The sequence below is a fragment of the Cryptomeria japonica genome, chromosome 3 (assembly GCF_030272615.1).
Source record: "Cryptomeria japonica chromosome 3, Sugi_1.0, whole genome shotgun sequence".
In the NCBI taxonomy this organism is placed as follows: domain Eukaryota; kingdom Viridiplantae; phylum Streptophyta; class Pinopsida; order Cupressales; family Cupressaceae; genus Cryptomeria; species Cryptomeria japonica.
Genome location: NC_081407.1, coordinates 6,293,212 through 6,317,276, shown reverse-complemented (window position 1 = coordinate 6,317,276; position 24,065 = coordinate 6,293,212). Strand labels below are relative to the sequence as shown.

General features: G+C 35.9%; 1 protein-coding gene across 1 annotated transcript in view; it reads right to left on the bottom strand.

The window, feature by feature from the left end:
• The window catches only part of LOC131065626 (receptor-like protein 50), a 94,696-nt gene extending 71,827 nt beyond the window's left edge, over nt 1-22,869 (bottom strand). The window contains exon 1 of the mRNA XM_059217980.1: nt 21,413-22,869. Within this exon, the coding sequence (XP_059073963.1) occupies nt 21,413-22,848 (1,436 nt within the window). The 5' untranslated portion in view covers nt 22,849-22,869. The remainder of the gene's footprint in view (nt 1-21,412) is intronic.
• Between the last annotated feature and the right edge of the window lie 1,196 nt (nt 22,870-24,065).

Below are 24,065 nucleotides of genomic sequence, written 5' to 3'. Positions count from 1 at the left end.
GCACAATGCAAATGATAAAATTAAAACTTCGGAGGATATATTGAAAGATAATATGAAAAATACAATGAAGTATATACAAGAAAACATTTGGGGGAAAATAATGCAAAGGAGTGACAAGTTGTGTGAATGGTTTGAATTGAATGAAAGTCTAAGAATAATTTATATGAAAATCAAAGAGCACATTGAGAAGAGCATACATGTTTATTCAAAAGAGGATATGGCATTCAGATTTTGCAAGTAGTCTACAGTACCAATGACAGCTATTTGGCATCCAAGGGAATTAAGAGTTGTATTGATGCCACAGTTAAGACATCATCTATCCTTCAAAAATGCCAGAAACTAAGGGAAACATCAGAAGTTATGGATAAATATGGCAAAAAGATATTGAAGTTGCAAGAAAAGACAACTACTTTGATTAAACTTGGTTTGCCTAAGACCGTTGACCCATCAAATAAATTCATTGGAAAAGAAGCTTACAAAAAAAACATGGAGATAAAAATGAAGTCTGATTTAGACTTGCTTCCTGAGAACACAACTCCCCAAAGCTTTCTGGAATTCATCAAACCATATACAACTCTGAATGTGGTATTGGGTGAAACAATGATGTCAAGTCACTCTTCTAAATATGGATTGTTGACGAAGTTGTAGTTGACTTTCCATAGTTTAAAGAATATTGACCCTCCATCAGATGAAGAGTGGAGAACCCTACAATAACCGACACAAAAATCTTAAGAATCATAGTATGTATTGCATAGTTTTCTGCTTTTACTCTTAATTTCAAGGTTTTATGTTTTTTCTGTTTGGAATTTGGCATCGCTTGAAATAACTCTGTTTTATGAACATGAAAAAACCAGCAATTGCTATTGCTAAACCAGCCTATGAATCTATGATGATCATGCACAGTGCAAACCTTCAACCTATAAATTTGTATTCTCAAATTCTCCCAAGTTTTACTATTTTTGCATTTCTCTATTTCCGATGACTAGGTTTTGGGCACTTCTACTATCTATATTTAATTTGTCATGGATTGAATTAATATTAATATTTAATTTTAAACTCTGTTTTTTGAACAAGAGACATCAGACATGTAGCAGTTGTTAAATTGCTAATCCGGCCTGTGATAGCCATGTAAAACTAAATTTGTGCTGAAGCTCGAGTTTGTGATTTTGATGTTGAGTCTTCACATGTTGCAAATCGACCTGAAGATGTTGTTGCTCCCTTGTTTCTATAAAAGAGAAATCAGGGTCATTTGCAAAGGGTTCTGAAACTTTGTATTGACTTTTGCATGGAGAATCACACAGAGTGGTGTATTGAAATAATTGTATCATATGGCTATATTTTTGAAAGAATTAATGAAAATATAAGTTCTCAAACATGTCTAAATAAACATCTCTATATCAATAAACACATTATGGTATTTTGTTATGCTATTTTAAATCTGGAAATAGAAAGTTGAAAAATACAATTACAAATCAATATTAAATTCTAATTTCAAAAAGTTGAGACTCATAAAATATCATCAAGTTATCAACCATAATAATATGCTTTTGTAATATGAATGATCAGATACAGTAATAAGATTAATAAATACCAATCTCTTACAGTTGCCATTCATCCTCATCAAATTCAAAGCTTTCTTGATTCTTGTCTATGTTTTCTTCACTCTGAGTCTGCATACCTTCATTGAACTGCATCTTAATGCTACTAGTAGGTCTAGTACATGAGTCAATAGCCCCACTAGAACTTTGGTTTGAAGTGTTGCCCAAATCTCTTCTTTCACATTTGGACCTCCAGATTTGCAGTGCCCTATCGTAAGGAAAAGTGTGGACATCATACCTAGATGTATAGAGCCTCAAGCAATTTTTCAAATTTTTGTCTAGTTTGTTTCTTAGCTTTGATTTCAGGAACCCCAAAGCACTAAAAACTCTCTCATCTTCCACCGAACCCAATATCATGGTAAGACATAAATCATCAAGCTTCAAATATTTTGGCATTGAATCATGCAACACTGTGTTCTCAGCTATATATTTCCAAAGCCTTGCTACTGATCCCTCTTTGCAGGGGTTCTCCATTGTGCCATATTGTTCCCTCATAGTGTATGCAAAATGATATGATTGCTCTCTAATGCGAGTTTTTGTCTAATATTCCATTTATAGTTACTCCATTCAATTCTATGGATATGCAAAATTGTTTTATCAAAGTCGGTAGCTTACTTCAAAAATCAGTTGCACTTTTGAGGCTCCAATATTGAGGAAACACAACAAACATGGCTTCGAGTAGGTTGTCAGGAGGGAATCTGCTTCTAATTTGTGAGGAAAGATCATAGGCAATTTTATTCACATAAGTAGTTACAGAATCAACAATCTTGTTGAAATCTTCCCTTGTAACTCTTGCTAGTTGCTTCCTGGGGCACTTTCCTGGTTCCTTGGGGTCGACCGTGGCATAGAAGTGCATTGGTATCTCAACTCCTTGTACATTGGCACATACCTCCCCATCTGCACCGATTTATAAAAAGTTATCAAGATTGTTCAAATCTGTGAGTGTCCGCCACTTAACAATTTTTTCATCAGATAGTGTTGGTTGATTTCAATAGAGATTGTTGAGGGTCATGCATGTCATCTTACGCAACGTAGCATATTCTGCAATATACAGACCTCTTTTTTGGGTAGCCTTCATAATGTTCCTCATTTCCTCTAGCATGGACAGAAGAGCTGCTAAAGTTAAGAGTGTCTCTACATTACTTAACCTCTGAAGAAGGTTAGGAAATTTCGGTTGATCTGATTCGTCGTGAGTTGTGTGAAATAGTCCAATCAAGGATGGAAATTTTTGAAAAAACTCGATGCGCTGGACCATCCAAAGAGATCCATTTGGTATCATTATCCTTGAGAAGCTTGTTCCCATCAGTTATTCCATCAGTAAAGTGTTGAAATTCCATAAATCGCTTGGGACTTCGACAAAAGTGTGAGTAGAGCTCTCTGATTAAAATTTTAATTTTTTTACCAAAGCATACTTGCTCACAATTCCAAAAGCTAGATTCATTCCGTGAGCCATGCAGTGAATTGTAGTAATGTACTGTGCAAATTAAGTTTCAATATTTGTACAAAGACCGTTCCTATGACCTTGCATTACTAAAGCTCCATCTGCTCCAACACAAACCAATTTTTTAGCAACCATCATGTCATCCATACCTCCATATTCAATTAAAATTTTCTTTCCTAGTTGAAATAAATTTTCCGTTGTCGCACTCTCCTTCATTTTAGCAACAGATAGTATATGAGGTTGACGGGCATGATTCTATATAGTATAAACATGCATGCATACCCATGAAGTATTGTAAACTGTCGTAACTTCGTCTAAAGAAAATGCAATAAAGTTTGACTCTCTTATTTTTTCCTTTACATCTTCTTTTTCAACCTCAACAAGACAACTTACCCATTCCCATCCACTGTTTACTGACCAGTGTCTATTAGAATAGTTAGGAACTTTCAAAAAGTGTAATAAACCACTAATTGATGGGAAATCTATCATAGCACATCCTCTGCTCAAAATATAAAAAACATCGCTTAACTGAACAACTTTTCCCAGTTGTTCTATTTGCATTTCTTTTCTAAAACTAGCTTCAATAGAACCTTTAACTTCAACAGGCTTCGTCTGTATTTTCTCATGAAAATAATACTCTTCGACATTCCTCACATGCTTACATTCCTCCTTTGTTTTCCATCTTATCACTGATTTTTCAACTCCTTCTATCATTTGTTTTTCATAAACTTTACCCATATGCTTTTCTATGGTGTCAAATTTTAGTTGCAACCTAATTTACTTGTTATGTTTCCAATTGCAAATCTTACACCTGCATTTTATTGGAGGCTCACCTTCAATTGAATTTGCCACTGGTTCAATGAATGGATACTTTGATGCCCAATTAATTTGAAAATTCCTCACTGACATATCACACTCTTGATTCTTTTTTTATTATGGTTGATCCTTTTTTGATCTGGCTTTTCTTTTCCCCTTCAGTACATTATCATCAATGGCATTATCACCTAAGTCAATTATATCATTCTGGCTAACTTGGGCATCTACCAGATAATCTTCTTCAAGATCATCCTGATCTAAGATAGCAGGTTCGCTGTTGTCTTCAATATGCGGTGTAGGTTGCGAATTTTGTACTTTTACTTGTGATGATGTACCTTCTTGATTTTCACCACAATATTTTCCAAAGACAACGTTATGCTTTTTGTTGGCCTCTCATGGCCTTCCCCACATTCAGGTTTCCTACCCTTCTTCTTGTTCGACATCTCCAACGAAATAAAGGGTGCCAAAAAAATATCAATTTGTTGAAGAAGCAATAATAGACTATAAAGTATAAGATATGTTTCATTGTCCCTATGACCTACAATCTAGATGTCTAAGGTCTAAATCTCCCGGCTGATCACTTGGCACTGATGGATCCCCATTGAATAAGAATGAACTCAATAGTGTAAACAAATATAGATAAATTCAGAATAATATTATAACACATCAAAAATATGATCGCTCACCTTTAGATCACTACCAGTCACCAATGCAGTCAACAACAATGATTTTCCTTGGTATGAAACTTCGCTATTGATAAGAATTCAGAGCCTAGAACGCACCAAATTGTGTAGAGATAGATATGATCTTTGAATGTATTTATACCAATCCTTATATGGCAAATTCTATGGGAATTTTATATGATATACAAATATTTGGTGAATCCCGCATAACTATAACACGACTTATGTAATTTTCGAGGCGATTATGGGTTGTCCAAATAATTGGCAAATACAATATAGTTGGTGAAAGTTGGGGTGAATGGAGACACCCGTCGGCAAAATGTTGGGTGAATTGGGTCCTCCTGGCTAACAAATATTCATATGCCTATAGGCGAATTATGGTCGTCTATTAAGGCAACCTCGGAGAGTGTAGGCGAAAAAATTAAATTTACCGTGTGTCCATCGTATATTGTATTGGTGAAATCCTCGCATAAAAACATTTAATTACATAAAACATATGGCGATCGGGCCGTGAATTTTATGGAAATTGATAATGTTATGGCGACATGGCCACCCCCAGTTGGTACAAAATATTTGCCATTTCCTAGGTCGTCGACGTGAAAAATTTTCCATTGGCAAATATTTACCACTAAATTAATCTCTGTCGAGAATCTTCATCTGGTCTTTGAAAGGTTTCGGTTGTATAAGATGAGATTGAATCCTCTAAAGTGTGTTTTCGGTGTTGTCGCCAGAAACTTCTAGGATTCATCGTCTCCCGCCGAGGGATCGAGATAGATATAGACAAAATTAATGCTATTGTGAATATGCTTCCACCTAGTAATATCTATCAGCTTCGTAGTTTGCAAGGGAATATTCAAGTCATTCGTTGATTTGTGGCGTAATTAGCTGGTCGTACTCTCCCCTTTACTCATTTGCTGAAGAAGGATACCCATTTCAAGTGGAATGAAGAATGTCAAGAGGCTTTTAATTATATCAAGGATTACTTAGCTAGTCCTCCTATCCTAATGCCAACCATGTATGATAGAACTTTCTTCCTATACATCTCTACCACATCTCACACGCTAGTAGCCTTGTTAGCCTAGTGTGATGATGAAGGTCGGGAAAGAGCAGTCTATTATATTAATCGTACTTTGATAGAATACGAAACTCGATATTCCACTGTAGAAAAGCAATGTTTAGCTCTTGTCTTTGCAACTCAAAAGCTAAGAAATTACATCCTTCATGCGGAGACGTGGGTCATTGCTAAGAATGATATCCTTAAGCATCTCTTCACAAAGTCTGATCTCTCGAGAAGGCTAGCCAAGTGGGTGATGTTTCTCTTTGAATTTGACTTGAAGTTTGTAACTCAGAAGTCAATCAAAGGGTAGGTCATTGCTGATCAGTTAGTCGATGCTCCCTTAGAGAAATCCTTTACTACTCTAGACCTTTCTCCTAAGGAAGATGTGTTGGTCATTGATCACGACTCTGTGTGGGACATGTATTTTGATGGATTGAGGTGTCAGACTGGCTTAGGAGAAGGTGTAGTCTTTGTTTCACCTGAAGGAATGCCAGTCCCTCTCTCATTCCATTTGGAATTCCATTATACCAACAACATCGCTGAGTACGAAGCCTTGGTTGCAGGGCTTCATGCCGCGATTGCCATGGGTGTGAAGAACCTCCGCATCCATGGAGATTTAGAACTTATCGTAAACCAGGTTACAGGTTCTTATCATGTTAAGCAGTTGAAGTTGTCTCAATATAAAGATTTAGTGTTAACTATATTGAAATAATTCACTACTTACATGATCGACAACGTTTCATGGAGAGAAAATCGTCATGCAGATGCAATGGCAAGCACTGCTTCCCTTGTACATCCAGGCTTTGGTCAGGATGAGTACCTCTTTGTAGTACAATTCCTCCACTCTGTGACCATATCTAATCAAACCCAATTTGATGATCTCATGTGTGCCCATGTTGATTCAAGATAATGGTTTGCACACATTTTCAATTATCTCAAGAAGGAAAGCTTTCTCGATGACACTAGTAAAAGCTCTTGTCTACATGGAATTTTTGCTCGGACTCTATTAGAATATTAGCTCAAATGCCCATAGTGATTAGTGAAAATGACCCTTTTTGGGGCCCATCTTTGAGTATATAGCCTAAATTTGTCCCAAAAAAAAATTCTTGCTCATTTTGGGATGATTTTGGCTCATTTTCCTTCCTGTTTTCCCCACCTCGCTAGGGGCAAAATACAAGTGGTATATACTCGCCTTTATCAAATTTTTCCTTTCTATTCGCACTAATGCTCCTTAAGCATTCTTCTCGCCGAAGTAGCTTCTTCTGCTTTTCATGTTGACAAATTTTCAAGTTTTGCAGTATTGAATATATCGTGTCGAATACTGTGCTTGTAAGGAAGTTAAGTAGCAAAACAACTTCCTACACTAACCTTAAGAGGAGGGTGATGCAAAATTTTTTAAAGATCCTCACAGCAGTTACAAAAACAGATATAGATATAATAACATTCAAACCATAACACAGTGATTTACGTGGGGAAAACCCTTTCGGGAGAAAAACCCCACACTCCAAAAGCTGCCCAATATATTTAGTAATAAAAAACATATTACAATATACTTGCAGAGAAATCTCTTCATAGGAGTGCCACTAATTAGAGATTTAGAGGTAACTCAATGGCCATAAGACTCTTACACACAACCTCTATCTCACGCACCTCGTATATAGGAGATACAATACAAGAAACCGTTAAACGGTATTACAAAACCATGGGCTAAAACCACCCAATAAGGTGTAGCCAACCTTATCTCCCTTCTAGATGCCCTATGACATGTTAAAACAAACATCAACACGCGTCCCTCCCTTTTATAGCTCATTTATGTGTTCAATGTATTTTATATTTCCTATTTCAGGAGTACAAACTTCCGGAGGCCATAACTTGAGAACCGTGTGTCTGATTGACGAACCGTTTGAAGTGCTAGAAAGCTTGCGAAGTGCTCTATTGCCTCGTAAACCACTACACCATTTAAACCCACCTTTTAGGGCATTTCAGGGCCTCTAAAGTCCTCAAAATTAAATTTAAACCTTTCATTGGACCCCTCCAAAATAAAAAATTTAATATCCTCAAAACTAGTTGTGATCTTGCGACGTAACTTTAACATAATGCTTATCTATCCAACCAGAAGCTTCAGGGAGAATTTCGCACCATTTAGTGTCCAAATGAAAAGTTACTATAAATAGTAACCTTATGTAAATGCAAGGTTGAGACACCATTTTCCCAAAAGTGGTTCCTCGTGGAGATTTGGGGGCATCATCTATGATTTCTGTTTTGACCTCTACGACCCCTATTGTATCCTTTTTGGGCTAAGTATTTATTGCAGTGCATGAGCTTGATGAACAAATCCTTCTAAACTACTTTAGTGCGACTAATCCCTTGAGTCGATCAGTCCACTAAAGTGGGGGCAAAATGTAGTGTCCTAAATTACATCTAGTGCATTTATGACACTTACACATGATGCTAAGTGCATTAATGACAAACTCCATGATCAAAATTCTGCTATTTTGGCATCATGGGCTCAAAAGGCAAAGTACCTCTATATGCCTCAAAACCCCCTTTGGGTTTATCTTTGGTCGGATGACAACGCGATATGTGGACGTCCTCGCGTCGCGCTAACGTCCCAATAAACATACAAAATCTCGAATCTAGCAGAGACTCGGACACTAGCCGACGCATATCTTTTGACTCACGTTTTTCCATAATGGCTCTCTGCACCTCCTTCTGATTTAAAAACTTTTCCAAGCTTATTTGGAGGGGTTCCCATATTGGTTTCTTGGCTCTCATATTGTACTATTGATCTCTACTCTATTGGACATGTTTCTACCAATATCTAGCTACAACTATTGCCTAGCAAATCTCATCAACAATCACATACCAAGGGCTTCATCATGCTCGTATCTCAAACAAAGAAGGGTTTGGCTACATGCTCTGCTTTCTCTTTATCTTCTATTATTTCATGCAATATATCTTTCATTTTTTTATTGTATCTATTATCTAGGTTCATTCATCTTTCCAATTTACAAATTTTACATTATATGCAATAGGGGTTTTGCTTCCTTTAAGTGGAGTATAGTTTCTATTTGCATCTTTCCAATTTACCAAGTTACCAATTTAATAATTTATAAATTTCATCTTATGATTAATATAAAATAGAAATTAGTCTCCAACTGTCTATGTGTATGTGTTTTTGGATTTTATTTCCTTCAGACTAATATCAGAGCATTGGTCTATGTTTTATTTGGGGGATAAATCCATCATAGCTTAGTTGTGGAAGTCCTAGTGATTTCATAATGTTTCAAGCTATGGTTACTTCTATATTGTTGTCATTAGTAAACATGAATTTCTATTTTATGGCCATAACTGATAACATGATGATAATTTGATTCTTTATGGCTTCGAATTCCTTTTCCTGGGACCCAACATATAGGATTGAATTTCTATTTATGTTGCCAATTCCTTTCACATTAACATGCTTTCCCTCTTCCGACTTAGTACCTGTTAGAGCCTGACTTCATCCTAGATTTTTACCTTACGAAAATTGGAGGAGTTTTTTATTTACCATTAGGTATAGTTTCAACAAAAGCTCCTTTGACATGGTCTTTAGTCTCAACCAAACTACTAGGTGCAATTAGAAAATTAACATTCTTTCTAGGACTTTTGCAGGTCTCCTCTTATAATCCTTCTCCAATTTTCTAATTGTTACACACACCCTGACAGATAATATAATACAAACTCAAGACAAGAAATTGTAAAAAACACTAAAATTCAATTTGATAGACTGAAAAAGGCTAAGCACAACATAAATACTGATAAGGGTTTTCAAATGGACACTCCTTACATAAAGATTAAAATAAGGTCGCATGACCAAAATGATCTTACCAAACCAAGTCATGGACTAAAATAGCTAAATAAATAAAAAAATTGTATAGACAAGAAACTTCTTTCATACACAACATCTATTGTAAGCCTCTTTGAGTTAATGCCTACAATCCCTCAATGAACCCCTACTCTAAAACCATAAAAGAATATAGGAGAAAATTGAAGCATCTTTTGAAAATCACCAAGGGAAGGTTTGAGATTATTAAATTATCATGCCTTTGGACGTGAAATTTAACTCCTTTCAATCAAATCTAGATTTTCCTAAGCTTGTAAATTTCCACGAATAAACCTCTCCTTTTGCATTCATCTCACCTAACATATTAACAACATATTGTTGCCCTAATGATCTATGATTGAGTCTAGCAGTAAGTAATAACTTCTCATTTATTTAGACATCTTTAATGATCAAGATATTAATGTCAGGATAGGAGAACTCATCAACACTCTCATTAGCAAGGTTGTCTAGAAGTTCAATTATATCCTTCTAGATAGACATGAAAAATATTAATTGAAGGAGCACAAATGAATGATGGGTTGCAAATGCCTATTTTGTTAGTGTCCCTGCACAAGACGATTGAGGGAGGCTCAAAGGAGCTTCAGTGACCTGAACTGAAGCTAACACTAGAAATTTGTTTGCACAAATTGATTATCGATATTTATTAACACATGTTTTCTACAAGAACCGTTTCCTGATTAAGTAGAGGGATTAATTTTCTGAAAAATTTAGTTCAGTTTTAAACTCATATGTATAGGTTAGTTTTAAACTACAGGTGCAAGAGTCATTATTAGTGACACACAGTTAAATGTAAACAAGCAAAGCTATCCAGGTGTTATTAATGGTGATTTGCCTGATAAAGTAAAATTAGAAAAGCTGATGCAGGGATATCCTATATAGCTCGTTAGCTTTAGATATGAGCCCAACTTCTACCTTGCTGTTGTCAAGCTTTCTTAGGGTCAAAATTATAGAGCACGACCTCATGTACTTGTTTATTCCCCAAAGGATGGTTTTGGTTTAGGAAGAAGTCCAAATTTTCAGTTGAACATTTGGCTTTTGAACAAATGTTGTGCTTGGTCCATTTGTATTTTTTTTATTAAAGTTCATTAATTTGCAACTCAAAAAAGATCTTAAAAATTTAAAATTTGTATTTAAAAACATGTTTAGGAATTATTGGATATAAACCTTTCAAAAGACTTGGAAAAGTGATTGGAAAGATGGATGTTTGTACACACATGATACTCTAAACATGCATAGAATATTCTAGACTTAAACAACTCTCTGTGAGGTGTTTGAAACATAAGAATTTAATTGGGTCAATTTAGTACAGATCAGGTCCACAACAAGATATTTCTCAGGGTAGAATATTGTTCAGGAAAATTTAGTGATCTCTTTTTTAAAAATAAAAAATAAATTCAATTTTTTTATAATAAAATATTATAAAAAATATATTTATAAGAAAGAGGGTCTTAAGTACAAAATTAAAATATTAAAATATAAAAGAACATAATTATAAATTGTCATGAAGGAATTTTAAAGAGTTGTGGCCCTCGGAAAAATGATATTTAAAAAAAAATCAAGCAAGGGTAAGGGCACCATAAATAAATCTAGCATCCTCTATCAAACAACTTTTGATCCTAATCCAACAACTGGTTCCTCCCTAGCTCTCTTGTCTCTTTTCCTCCCCTTGTCATATTGACTTTTTGAAAGATTGGCAAGGGACCAATTATTGTAGCATCCACTTCTTTCCACTAAAAACTATTTATAAGTAGATTCTCCCTACTATCTTGATCTCACCATGTCTAAATGCTAAAAGGAATTGTAATTTTAGTCGATCAAAATGGAACAAGCTTAGTCTTCAAATTTGGAAGTCCAAAACAGATACCCATTCTCAGCTTTTAGCTTGGAAAATCCTTCATGTCAAGCTGCCCATCGAAAATCGTCTCAAATTCCTCCACCCTTCATCATCTTGTCCTTATTTTCGATGGGCAGCTTAACAATTGGTCTTGGGTAGTCCAGCTTAAACATTCCTGAAGATTAGTCATGATAGTGTACAAACAGTTAAGAAACAATCTTCCCTTCAACGACCTAGAGTTGTTCTTGAAGCTCACAAATAGTATCTTTAAGTTCATTCTTGACATGCAGTTTATCTTGAAGATTTGTTAATATACTTGACATTTGGAGGGAAAGATTCTAGCAGATTGTCTAAACTTCAATTTGAAGCAGAAAAAAGGGTGCTACTAAAGACGACAGAACAATAAAAATTTCAAAAAAGCTTGAGGATAACTTGTTTGCTAGATTGTGTGAGAATATTATATAGAGGAGAGATACCAAGTAGTGTAGCTCTCCATGTCCAGACATGTTGGAAAAGACTAGGAAGAGAAAAAAAAAAGGGAACACCAAATTTTGTGGGCATGAGAGCGGAACCAAAAGGTATGAGGATCTTGTTGGAAATTTGAATATGTCTAACCATAGCTAGCAGGCTTAACATTCCATTTAGCTATGTTGGAAATCACATTTTAGATAAAACAACTTCTATGCCAAAGGGGATGCCAAGGTTTATTAAAATCACATCATGATTGATGTATTCCCACTATGGGGGTATTCGAGAAGGTGGCTGATCAGTAGAAGTCATCCAAATTTAGTTATATAGAGAGAGAGTTGGGAGCTAGAAGCTAAACAAAACAAGTCTAAGACATCAAGGGTGTTATTGAGCTCTTCTTGAGAATTTTGAATAAAAAGTAGACTATTATCAACAAACTGAGATATAAGAGAAACTTCATCTTCAACAAAAGAAATACCATGAATGAGTTTTTGTTGTTTTGCATGATTTAAAAGGTATCCATAAGCATCAATAGTGATAACATAGAGGAAACGAGCTTAGGGGTAGCCTTGTCTTATCCATCTTTGAAGAGAAAAAGGTCTGAGTGATTGACCATTTGATTGCAAGGAAAGCATTAGAATCAACAAAGAGGAGTTTCATGTGAGAAATGAGCTTGAAATCAAAACCTATCCATGCAAGTATCTTTAGAATAAATTGCCACCTTGTTCTATCACATGCTTTGTCAAAATCCAACTTAATGAGGAGGAAATATTGACTAATCTGTTGTACCCATTCCATAGTTTTCCAGGCTAACACCAAGTTGTCTAGCATGAATCATCATTTTCCTATAAATCCAATTTTCTTAGGCCTTACAATCTCTTGCACCATGTGTTTGATTCTTTTAGCAATAGCTTTGGCTATAAACTTGTAATACATATATCAGGAAGAGTAATTGGTCTCCACCTTGAAATGTCGTTCTCATTTTTCTCTTCAGGAATTAATTTAATTAGCCCTCAATTGATAGAGGAACCCAATGATCCTTGTGATAATGTTTCTTTACGAATCTCAAATAATTTTTCCCTAATGAAAGGCCACACTGTTTTATAAAATTTTGCAAGAACTTTTTAAATCAACATTATTCTTGAAGGTAGCATCAAACTCTTTAAGAGTAAGCATGCGATAGTAGCTTCTTTGTTCAATATTGATTTTATTGGGAATACTATTTCCAGCTGTACATTTATCATCTTGAAGTTGATCACGATCAATAAACAATTATTGATAATACTGAAAAAAGAGAGATTTGAAATCATCAAGATTTTCATGACCTCCCCTCCCGATCATAAATAAATATTATTCATTCTTGAGAGTGTTTGCATTTGAGATAACTAAAACAAATTTCATCCAATGAAGCCTATCCCATAATTGAGCTCATTGACCTCAGTAAAATTCAATCTTCTAAGTTTCATTTCAGCAGTAGCAAACACAATGTTAAAGAGAGATGCTAGTTAGGAATGAGTTTAGAACTCTGTTTTTCTTTTCAATTGGTATCCCAAGGTGTTTTCCTTAGGACCTTAGAAAAGTAGCCCAACAGATAATAGCATCATTCCACCATTGTAACCAGCAAGCATTTTGTTGAGGCTTGGGAGCATCATTCTAAATAGAAATTTTGATAGAAACAAGATGAGACAAAATGGAAGAATAGTGTGAACAACAGTTAGTTTTTGAGAATATAGGAAGGAATGTGCAGCAACAACAGTGTTGAGTAAAGCGGATTTTTGTGCAATAGCAAACAGTTCCACAATAATTATGTGCAACTTTTGGTAGTTGCAGAAATCAGTTGTTTAACAACTCCAGATAGATGTAGAAGGTTTGTTTATAATAACAATGTAATCTAATTATAATTTTTTATTTTTTTAAATGTCATTTTATTTTTAATAGACATTTATTGTTTGTCTCCTTTGACCTCAGTTTAATGTCTCTAATTGTTTGATTAGAACAGAAGTCTCATTGTCTCATTGTCCACTTTGGCAACCTTTCCCAAAATTCACGCCATTGTCAAAATAAAATAGCAAGGTTTTTAGATAATAATATTGTTTTTTTCAATAGTCCACACTTGCTTATATTTGAGTAGGTTTTAATGCAGTAAGTAATTAATTTGATATGTCCTATTACATTTCAAGGGCTTTGAAAAAACTTGAATACTAAATTTCAATGCCTTCTAGCAATTTTTGAAGGCACAAAAGAGTCCAATATTTGATGGGAGATTCCAATGTATTTTTCTGATGGGTTGGAATGTTCTAAAAATTAATTCTACATTATGATTGAAAATAAATATTTAAAATCAGTTTTCTTTTAATAGATTATTCTTTTATAACTCATTTTATTGAGAATTTCATGTCACCATTGCACAAAAGCTACATTATGTAATTAATATAAACAACATTGAGATTGATTTACATTGATTTTAAAGTTTTTTTAATAAGAATTCACAATAAAAATATTGTATAATTTTTTTTTATCTTTAATTGTTTTTTAGAATAATTAGCATATCAATATTAATTAACAATTTATACTGAAAAATGTTTTTAATAAATGAGATGCATTTCTCATTTTATCATAACAAAATTTATATTATAAAAATATAAATTATTTGGATCACAACTGTAACAAACTGATCCTATCTTGTAGATTACAAATACTCTTTCAACATTTTAAATAGAGAGATAATAATGCCATCCATAAATTTGAAGCATGGAATGCTCCATGTTTTGTTGAGCCACATCATTCCCATTACAATTGAAAAGGAAACTACATAGCTTGTTGCCATTCCAATATACCACCATATATCATCCTCTAAATATTCATCATTTTCCTCACGTACCTTTGGAGAATCATGAGGGTTACTTGAACATGGCACATAGATTTGTAGACCACATAGACCTGAATTGTTGGAGAAGTATGTAGAATCAAATGTCATCATCTGTCCTCCTTGTGGTATCATCCCTGATAGATTGTTATAGGACACATCAAAGTAACTTAAGTATGTGAGAAGTTGGAGCTCAGTAAGAATAGCCACTGATAAGTTATTATGTGAAAGATCAAGTGATTCAAGTTGTTTCATCTTTCCAATAGATTTAGGAATCTCACCATTAAAATGATTTCTTGGAATGTTGAGGATAATCAAACCTTTGAGGGATCCAATATTATGAGGAATGTTACCTGATAGACTATTACTAGAGAGATCAAGACATTTTACTAATCTCAAAACTTTCACAAACTCCATATTATGTCCTTTATTGTAAACTGTTATTCCATCTATATAGTACTTATTTCTTAAAACAACACTGGAAATATGCTCAAGGTTATCCATATTTTCAAATTGATTTGCCATTGTAGTTAATTTCATAAAGTCCTTTGGAATGACCCCTGAAAAATTGTTTTTTGAGATATCCAAAATTTGAAGATTTTGAAATTCCGTTAATTGCAATGGGATTGTACCCCTAAAATTATTATTTTTTAATATCAAAATTTGGAGATTGTGCAAGGTTTTAGCCCAATTTGAAATGTTTACTTGCAAATTATTGTTTCTTAAATCAAGGATTTGTAGATTTCTACATTTTCCAAGAGATGGTGGAATATACCCTTCAAGTGCATTGTCTCCCAATTTCAATGTCTCAAGAGAGTTTATTCCCTTACATATACTTTGTAACATCCCTTTTAAGTTATTCTTCTCTAGATTTAAGAGGGACAACATAGAGCAGTCCTTAAAACATTGGGGAATCCTACCGCTAAACTTATTATTTGACAAATCTAAAATATTCAAACCATTTAACCTAAAAATAGAATTTGGAATAGAACCGTTCAGATTATTTTTGGCTATTGAAAGAAAATGAAGACTCCGTGTATATTTGTTAATTGACTTTGAAATTGATCCTTCAAATAAATTGACTGAGAGATCTATGTACTCTATATCTGTGAGTTCCCAAAGCCAATTTGGAATTGTTGAGAAACATGTGTCTCAACCTTGCAGTCTTTTTTTGGAAAATTCCAGAATTTGTTTGAGGTAGTTTTCCACATGTTTATGCATTGGAAAATGGTTAGTGAGTTGTTAAAAATGAGTTTTGTCCATAGTAGAATATAGGTGGGCCATTTTTAGAGCCTTAATGACTCATTTTGTGACTTTTAAGAGAGTCTAAGCTAGGGGACAAAATTATGGACGGGATTACTATTTTAACCTGGTTGTTTTTCCATTTTGGAAATGTAAATGTCAAAAATGGGCACCATCTGGCATGGTGGTTAAGCCCATGGTTTTGTAAAACCACAAGTGGTTTCCAGGTTGTAAAATCACTATACAAGGAGGGCTTGGGGAGGAGTTTGATCATTGAGTTTTTTTGCAAGACTGGATGCTAGAAGGAGTCTCTCTAAGTTCGAGTTGTGGTGATGCGCTCCTATAAGAACTTGCATTGCAAGTGTATTGTAATCAGCTTGATTTGATAATACATTGTGCGAGTTTTGGAGGGTGGGGTTTTTCTCCCAGAAGGGTTTCCCCACGGTAATCACTGTGTTATGTGTTCATTGCTATTTTGTTTATGCTTTATTGTGCATTTCTTGATATCTTAGTAATATTTAAGTTGAAAGTTGCATAACCGTCCTCTCAAGATTAGCGTAGGAAGCGTTTCCGCACACCTTTGCTTCCTTCCAAGTGGTATTAGAGCCTGACTAGTTTTGGTTCTATTTGTTGGGTACAGGGTTTTTTGAGCTAATCAAGGTTTGAGTGGAAGCTTGTGCAGAGTATTTCATTTCTGTGTTGCAGGATTGAAAAGATGGCAAGCATTTCAGGGAGGATTGATGTAGAGAAGTTTTCTGGCACAAACTTTGAGATGTGGAAGCTGAAGATGGAAGATCTGTTGATTGATCAAGATCTATGGGATGCGATTGATGAGAATAAGCATAGGCCCGTAGATCCGACTTTAGCTGCACAATATGATGTGACTGATAGAAAAGCTAAAGGTCTCATCAGATTGTGTCTTGCAGACTCTATTCTGATAAATGTCCATGAAGAATCTATTGCAAAGAAGCTTTGGAAGAAGCTAAGTGAGATCTACCAAGTGAAATCATTTGTGAACAAGATCTTCTTAAGGAAGAAATTGTATTCTTTGAGAATGGAAGAAGGTGGACGAATTTATGAGCATCTGGAAAGCTTTAATATGTTGGTAACTCAGTTGACCTCTGTTGGGGTGCCAATGGATGAAGAAGAAAGATGCCAAATCTTGCTATGTTCATTGCCAAACTCATGGGACAGCCTTGTGATGGCCATAGGGAGCACTGCAGTCGTCTTGAAGATGGAGGATGTTGTTGGTTCTCTACTTTCTGAGGAGATGAGAAGGAAGGTTTCTCTGAATGCCAAAGAGGCTCTGAGTGTTCGAGGAAGACCAAAAGAAAGAGGCAAGAACGAAAAGCAGCATGGCCGTTCTAAGTCCAAGAATAAGGGGAGATCAAAATCTCCTGCGAAGTCCAAGGCAATCTGTTGGAACTGTGGCAAACCCAAACACTTCCGAAAGGACTGCAAAGAGGAGAAGAAAAAGAAGAAGAAGAAGCAAGATTCTGATTTTGAGTCCGAGAAGGAAGATGGAGATGCTTTCATCGTAGCCTTGGCCACTCGTGCAGGTGACAATGCATGGTTAATAGACTCAGGTGCATCTTTCCACATGATTCCTAATAGAAACTGGTTTAGTAAGTATGAAAATTTTGATGGTGGTAAGGTGTATTTGGGTGATAACTCAGTACTTGATATTGTTGGTCGTGGAAGTATTTGTGTGAAATTTTCTGATGGTAGAATTAGAAGATTTGATGGTGCCTTGCATATCCCAGGACTAGCAAAGAATTTGTTATCTGTTAGCAAGCTAATAGATGCGGGTGTGCATGTACAGTTTTCTGAAGCAGGTGTGAAAATGGTAAGAGGTGCTATGGTGATAGCAAGAGGAAGCAGATTGGGTACACTGTACCAGCTTGATGCATGCACAGTTGAGTGCAATAGTACTTCTGATAAGATTGTGAAAAAGACTGCTCAGTTGGAAAAGGAGAGGGTTTCTCTTTCAACAGATGGTCATGGTTTTTGGGTACCCAAGGGTGCTCTGTCTACCGAATCAAAGTTGCCTGCAGAGAAGACCATGTTATGGCACCAGAGACTTGGCCACATAGGTGAGAAGGGTCTACGGACCTTGAAAAATAAGAACCTTGTTGATGGGTTGAATGATTGCAATCTTGAATTTGATTTTTGTGAGCATTGTATCTATGGTAAACAAAACCGCATTCAGTTTTACTCGAGTTCTCATAAGTCTTCATGTATTTTGGATCTAATCCATTCAGATGTATTTGGTCTAGTTGATGTTCCTTCTATTGGTAGATCAGTTTATTATGTTTCTTTCATTGATGATTTCAGTAGAAGAACATGGGTTTATTTTCTTAGGAGTAAAACTGAAGTTTTCAGTCGTTTCAAAGAATTTAAAGCAATGGTTGAGTTGCAGACTGGAAAGAAAATAAAATGTTTGAGAACTGATAATGGTGGTGAATTTTGCTCCAATAATTTTGACACATTTTGTAAAGATTGTGGTATTAAAAGAGAGAAGACAACTCCGTATTCTCCACAACAAAATGGAGTTGTAGAAAGAATGAACAGAACCTTGATGGAGAAGGCTAGGAGTATGCTGAGTGGAGCTGGACTAGAACAAAAGTTCTGAGCTGAAGCTGTAGCCACTACCTGCTACCTGATAAATAGGTCTCCTACATCAGCTCTTGTTGATAAGACGCCAATGGAAGCGTGGTCGGGCCACAAGCCTTCACTTAGACATCTGAGAGTGTTCGGTTGCGAGGCGTATGCTCATGTGCCAAAGGAGAAGCGGACAAAATTGGACAACAAAGCTATTAAATGTATTTTCATCGGATACATTTATGGTGTAAAAGGATACAAGCTTTGGAATCCTGTTGAACAAAAGGTATTTTATTCAAGAAGTGTTATTTTTAGAGAAACTAAGCCTTCTTCTGTTACAGTGCAACCAGAACAAACAGAACAAAAGAAAGATGTGATTCAACTACCTGCTACACCGGAGAAAGTTGAATCGAGGCCCTTAGAAAGACAAGAAGTCGAGGAGAGCTCTATGAGTTCTGAATCATCAGAGGAAGAAGAGGTACCTGAAGCTGAACCTGAACCAGATCTTGCTCGAAGGTCTACTAGACAAAGGAAACCACCTGAAAGGTATGGGTATTCTCCTGATGATTGGAGATGCATATTTGCATTGAATGCTAACATTGATGAACCGAGATCTGTAGAAGAGGCTCTTGGTATGAATGATTCAGAGTCCTGGAAAATAGCCATGGATGAAGAAATGGCAGCTCTTAAGAGGAATGAAACATGGGACCTTGTACCATTGCCTGAAGGACGAAAGCCTGTTGGTTGTAAATGGGTGTTCAAGAAGAAGATGGGTTCAGATGGAAGCATTGAGAAGTATAAAGCACGTTTGGTTGCAAAAGGTTACTCTCAGGTTGAGGGAATAGATTATGGTGAGATTTTTTCTCCAGTAGCCAAAATGACATCCATTAGATTTTTACTTTCTATTGCAGCAGCCTATGATCTAGAGATCGAGCAAATGGATGTGAAAACAACTTTCCTTCATGGAGATTTGGAAGAAGAAATTTACATGACACAGCCAGAGCACTATGTGATGAAAGGTAAAAGTCATTTGGTCTGTAAGTTGAAGAAATCCTTGTATGGTTTAAAACAGAATCCTAGGATGTGGTACCAAAAGTTTGATACATATGTGTTGAGTTTGGGATTTGTGTGATCTAAATCTGATCACTGTATATATTTTAAATCTGATGGTGATCGTTTCTTGGTCATTGCCCCGTATGTCGATGTCATGTTGTTTATTGGCAAAGGAAAAGGTTTGATTGCAGAGTTAAAATCTCAGCTCTCGATAAAGTTTGAAATGAAAGATCTTGGTGCAACTAGGCACATTCTGGGAATGGAGATTGTAAGAGATAGACAAAACAGAAAGCTTTGGCTAGGCCAGAGCAAGAATGTTGGTACTATTTTGAAAAGATTCAATATGCAGGATTCAAGACCATTGAGTGTTCCTATTACAATGGGAACAAAGCTTTCTAGTTCACAGTGCCCTACATCCCCATTGGAGATGGAAGAGATGAGTCAAGTACCATATCAGAGTGCTGTTGGAAGTTTGATGTATGCTATGGTCTGTACAAGACCAGACATTGCCCAAGCAGTGGGAGTTCTTTCTCGTTATATGTCTAATCCAGGAAGAGCACATTGGGATGCAGTAAAAAGAGTTTTCAGATACTTGAGGGGTACTTCAGAGTACTTGATATGTTTTCATGGAACAGGAAATGAGCATTCCTTAGATATTCGAGGCTATGTGGATTCAGACTGGGCCGGTGATGTTGATAGAAGAAGATCCACCAGTGCATATGTGTTTACATTATTCGGTGGTGCAATCAGTTGGATGAGCAAGCGACAGGCTATGGTCGCTTTGTCCACTACTGAGGCAGAATATATGGCAGCTACTCATGCCTGTAAGGAAGCCATCTGGCTAAAGAGATTGTGTTCAGATTTAGAGTTCAAACAGGGTGCAGTGACAATTTACAATGACAGTCAGAGTGCAATCTGCCTAGCGAAGAACCCTACTTTTCATGCCAGGACCAAGCACATTGATGTACAATATCATTTTGTGAGAGATATGATTGAGGATGGCAAGGTGAAGCTGGAAAAAGTAGAAACTTTGGTGAATGTTGCTGATGCATTAACTAAGCCCGTGAGCACAGAGAAATTCAGATGGTGTTCATAGTCTATGGGCCTCTCGGCCCCTAGCAATTAAGTCCATGATATTTTGGATCCCCTGACTCTTGCAAGGTGTTCGACAAGTGGGAGAATGTTGAGAAACATGTGTCTCAACCTTGCAGTCTTTTTCTGGAAAATTCTAGAATTTGTTTGAGGTAGTTTTCCACATGTTTATGCATTGGAAAATGGTTAGTGAGTTGTTAAAAATGAGTCTTGTCCATAGTAGAATATAGGTGGGCCATTTTTAGAGCCTTAATGACTCATTTTGTGACTTTTAAGAGGGTCTAAGCTAGGGGACAAAATTATGGACGAGATTACTATTTTAACCTGGTTGTTTTTCCATTTTGGAAATGTAAATGTCAAAAATGGGCACCATGTGGCATGGTGGTTAAGCCCATGGTTTTGTAAAACCACAAGTGGTTTCCAGGTTGTAAATTCACTATAAAAGGAGGGCTTGGGGAGGAGTTTGATCATTGAGTTTTTTTGCAAGACTGGATGCTAGAAGGAGTCTCTCTGAGTTCGAGTTGTGGTGATGCACTCCTGTAAGTACTTGCATTGCAAGTGTATTGTAATCAGCTTGATTTGATAATACATTGTGCGAGTTTTGGAAGGTGGGGTTTTTCTCCCAGAAGGGTTTCCCCACGGTAATCACTGTGTTATGTGTTCATTGCTATTTTGTTTATGCTTTATTGTGCATTTCTTGATAACTTAGTAATATTTAAGTTGAAAGTTGCATAACCATACTCTCAAGATTAGCGTAGGAAGCGCTTCCGCACACCTTTGCTTCCTTACAGGAATAAAGCCACTAAGAAAATTGTTTGACAAATCTAAATATCGAATGAAATATTGAGTTGAAATAAATGCAGGAAAATTTCCTGTAATATTGCATTCATGTAAAGCTAAATAATCAAGTTGAAATTTGGGGATGGTAGAGGCATCGACTTTTACGGTCAATATATTGCTTGAGAGATCCAAAAGCCGAAGTCTAAGGCAATTATTCAAAATAAAAAATGAGAAAGTTTCATTTAATCTATTGTTGGCTAAATTAAGCCACTCTAGCTTGGATAGCTCAGCAAAGGAAGAGATTGGACCGCTAAGAGAGTTATCCTGGAGTTCAAGCCTATTCAATTTGGAAAGATTCCCTAGAGTAGACGGAATGCTGCCATTTAATTTGTTTGAACTCAGAGAAAGAGATTGCAGATTGTAGAGGTGACTGAAAGAGGATGGAATAAAACCTTCCAAATTGTTCCCCGAGAGATCAAGAGCTGACAGAGGGAGAGCTCCAAGATAGGTAGGAATCTTACCTCTGAATGAATTTTCCGAAAGATCCAAATATTGAAGCCGGGAGAGATTTGCAAAGGAGGGAGGAATTTCTCCTGAAAGCCCACAATTGCTCATGTAAAGTGCGGTGAGATTGGTGAGAGAAGCCAAGTATCCTTCCAACAAAGTATGTTGTGCCATAGTGAAATTCATGTTGCTCAGATCAAGATGCTCCAACCCTCTCAAATGTGCTATCAACTCACCCAACTTGTTGTTCTGGAAACCATCATTATAAGAGAGGTCAAGGGATTTCAAGGTGGACATGTTACCCATCTCCATGGGAATGGCACCATGGAGATGATTGCCACCGAGGTTCAAGTACTCCAATTGCTTCAGTTTGCTCAACTCTCTTGGAATTCGGCCAGTCAATTGACAGTAAGACAAGCTCAGAAACTTCAATCTCCTCAGCTCACCAACTTCTGGAGGGATGGAAAGAGAGTCGAAGGAATTCCAAAAGAGGTCCAAGTGCTCCAATTGCTGCAGTTTAGTCAAGTCTCTTGGAATTCGGCCACTAAATCCACACCCAGATAAGCCCAGATACTTCAATCTCCTTAGCTCTCCAACTTGTGGAGGGATGGAAAGAGGGTAGAAGGAATTTTGAGAGAGATCCAAGTGCTCCAAATATAGCAGTTGGAATAAACCCCCTCGAACTTCAGTCCATTGAATGGGATAGCCACTGAGATCCAAGGTGATGACGTGGCCAGTGTGTGGATTGTAGCCCACTCCTTCCCAACTGCAGCAGTTCAATCCTTTCCACAATTCCAGCGGGTTATCATAAGTGAAGTTAATGCCTTGTTTGAGATCCAAAAGAGAAATTCGTTCCTCTTGTAAACAGGCAGAGCAGCAAATAATAGAGGGGAGCAGTAAGAACACCACCCAAATGCCCAGACCCATTTTTATTGCCTTCCAAAAACAGAAAAAAGCAATACTATGTATGCGTAGCTTCAGCTTGCAAATCTCCAAGGAAGAGGCTTCTCTTCTGTGCAGATGGAATGGGTGAGGCAGAAACATTTATAGGCCATTCAAAGTGGAAACATGTGGAAGCATTTAAGGCTGTTGCATCGAAAGAGAAGGTTAAAAATTTCCACGACAAGACTAAGATGATGTTTGGTCAAAGTTGCACGGCGTTAGAATGATGACTAAAGTTTTTTTGTTTTTCTTAACATTCTTCAAGTGTAGAAAAATATATCATGGCCGACACATTGTAAAGTCAAAATAGTATAGTGTATTTTAGTCTAAGAATATGCATATAAATATTATAATTAATTTAAATTAATTTTAAATGCTGCACGATGAAGTAGATACAGATGGCAATGGACGTTGACTTTTAAATATGACCACAAAAAAACATTAAAATTCTGACTAGCTTGAGGTGGCCTGGTTCTTGCTCTAGATTTGCACATTTTAAAAGATTGCAGATAAGATATCAAAGTTGGCTTCCATTAATGATTTCGGATATTGTATTTCGTGCAATAATATCTTTTTTTTCTCGGCAATTTGTGTCTTATCACAATTTGATATGGCTGTTGATTCAATATAAAGCATATCCAAAGAGGCTTCACATGGACTTTAAAAAAAAAAAAACCACCCATGCGTAGTATCAGTATTATAAGACTAGTTTTTAATGTTGAGTATTATTTATGTTGCAGTTATCATGGAGAATTTGTTTTTAGGATTTTTTCTCTGGTTATAATTATCACTATAATAGACCCTTATGATTATTGGGTGGTAGAGAAAAGGTCAAAAGCTCACTCTAGACAAGCTTCTTTTGAGGATTACAGACATATTAAGGTTTTCTTATTTTTAAATTATCTTGGGATTTCAGAATTGAATAGAAAAATGAAGGTTATTTCAGAGTTTAAACCCTCCAAAAAAGTTATTAGGGTTTGAATAAAAATCAAAATTTTATTACAATTTCAGTCAAAAAAAAAAATCTTATGTTAGCATTTGAACACTTACAAGAGGAGCTTTGTCAGAATTATAACAAAAAATAGAATGTTTTGTTACCGTTTCAACTAAAATGAAAGTTGTGTTAAGAGTTTGAATAGAAGAATGAATGTTCTAATGGTTTGAGTGATGCATTACAACTTCAACAAAAATAATAAGTTTTA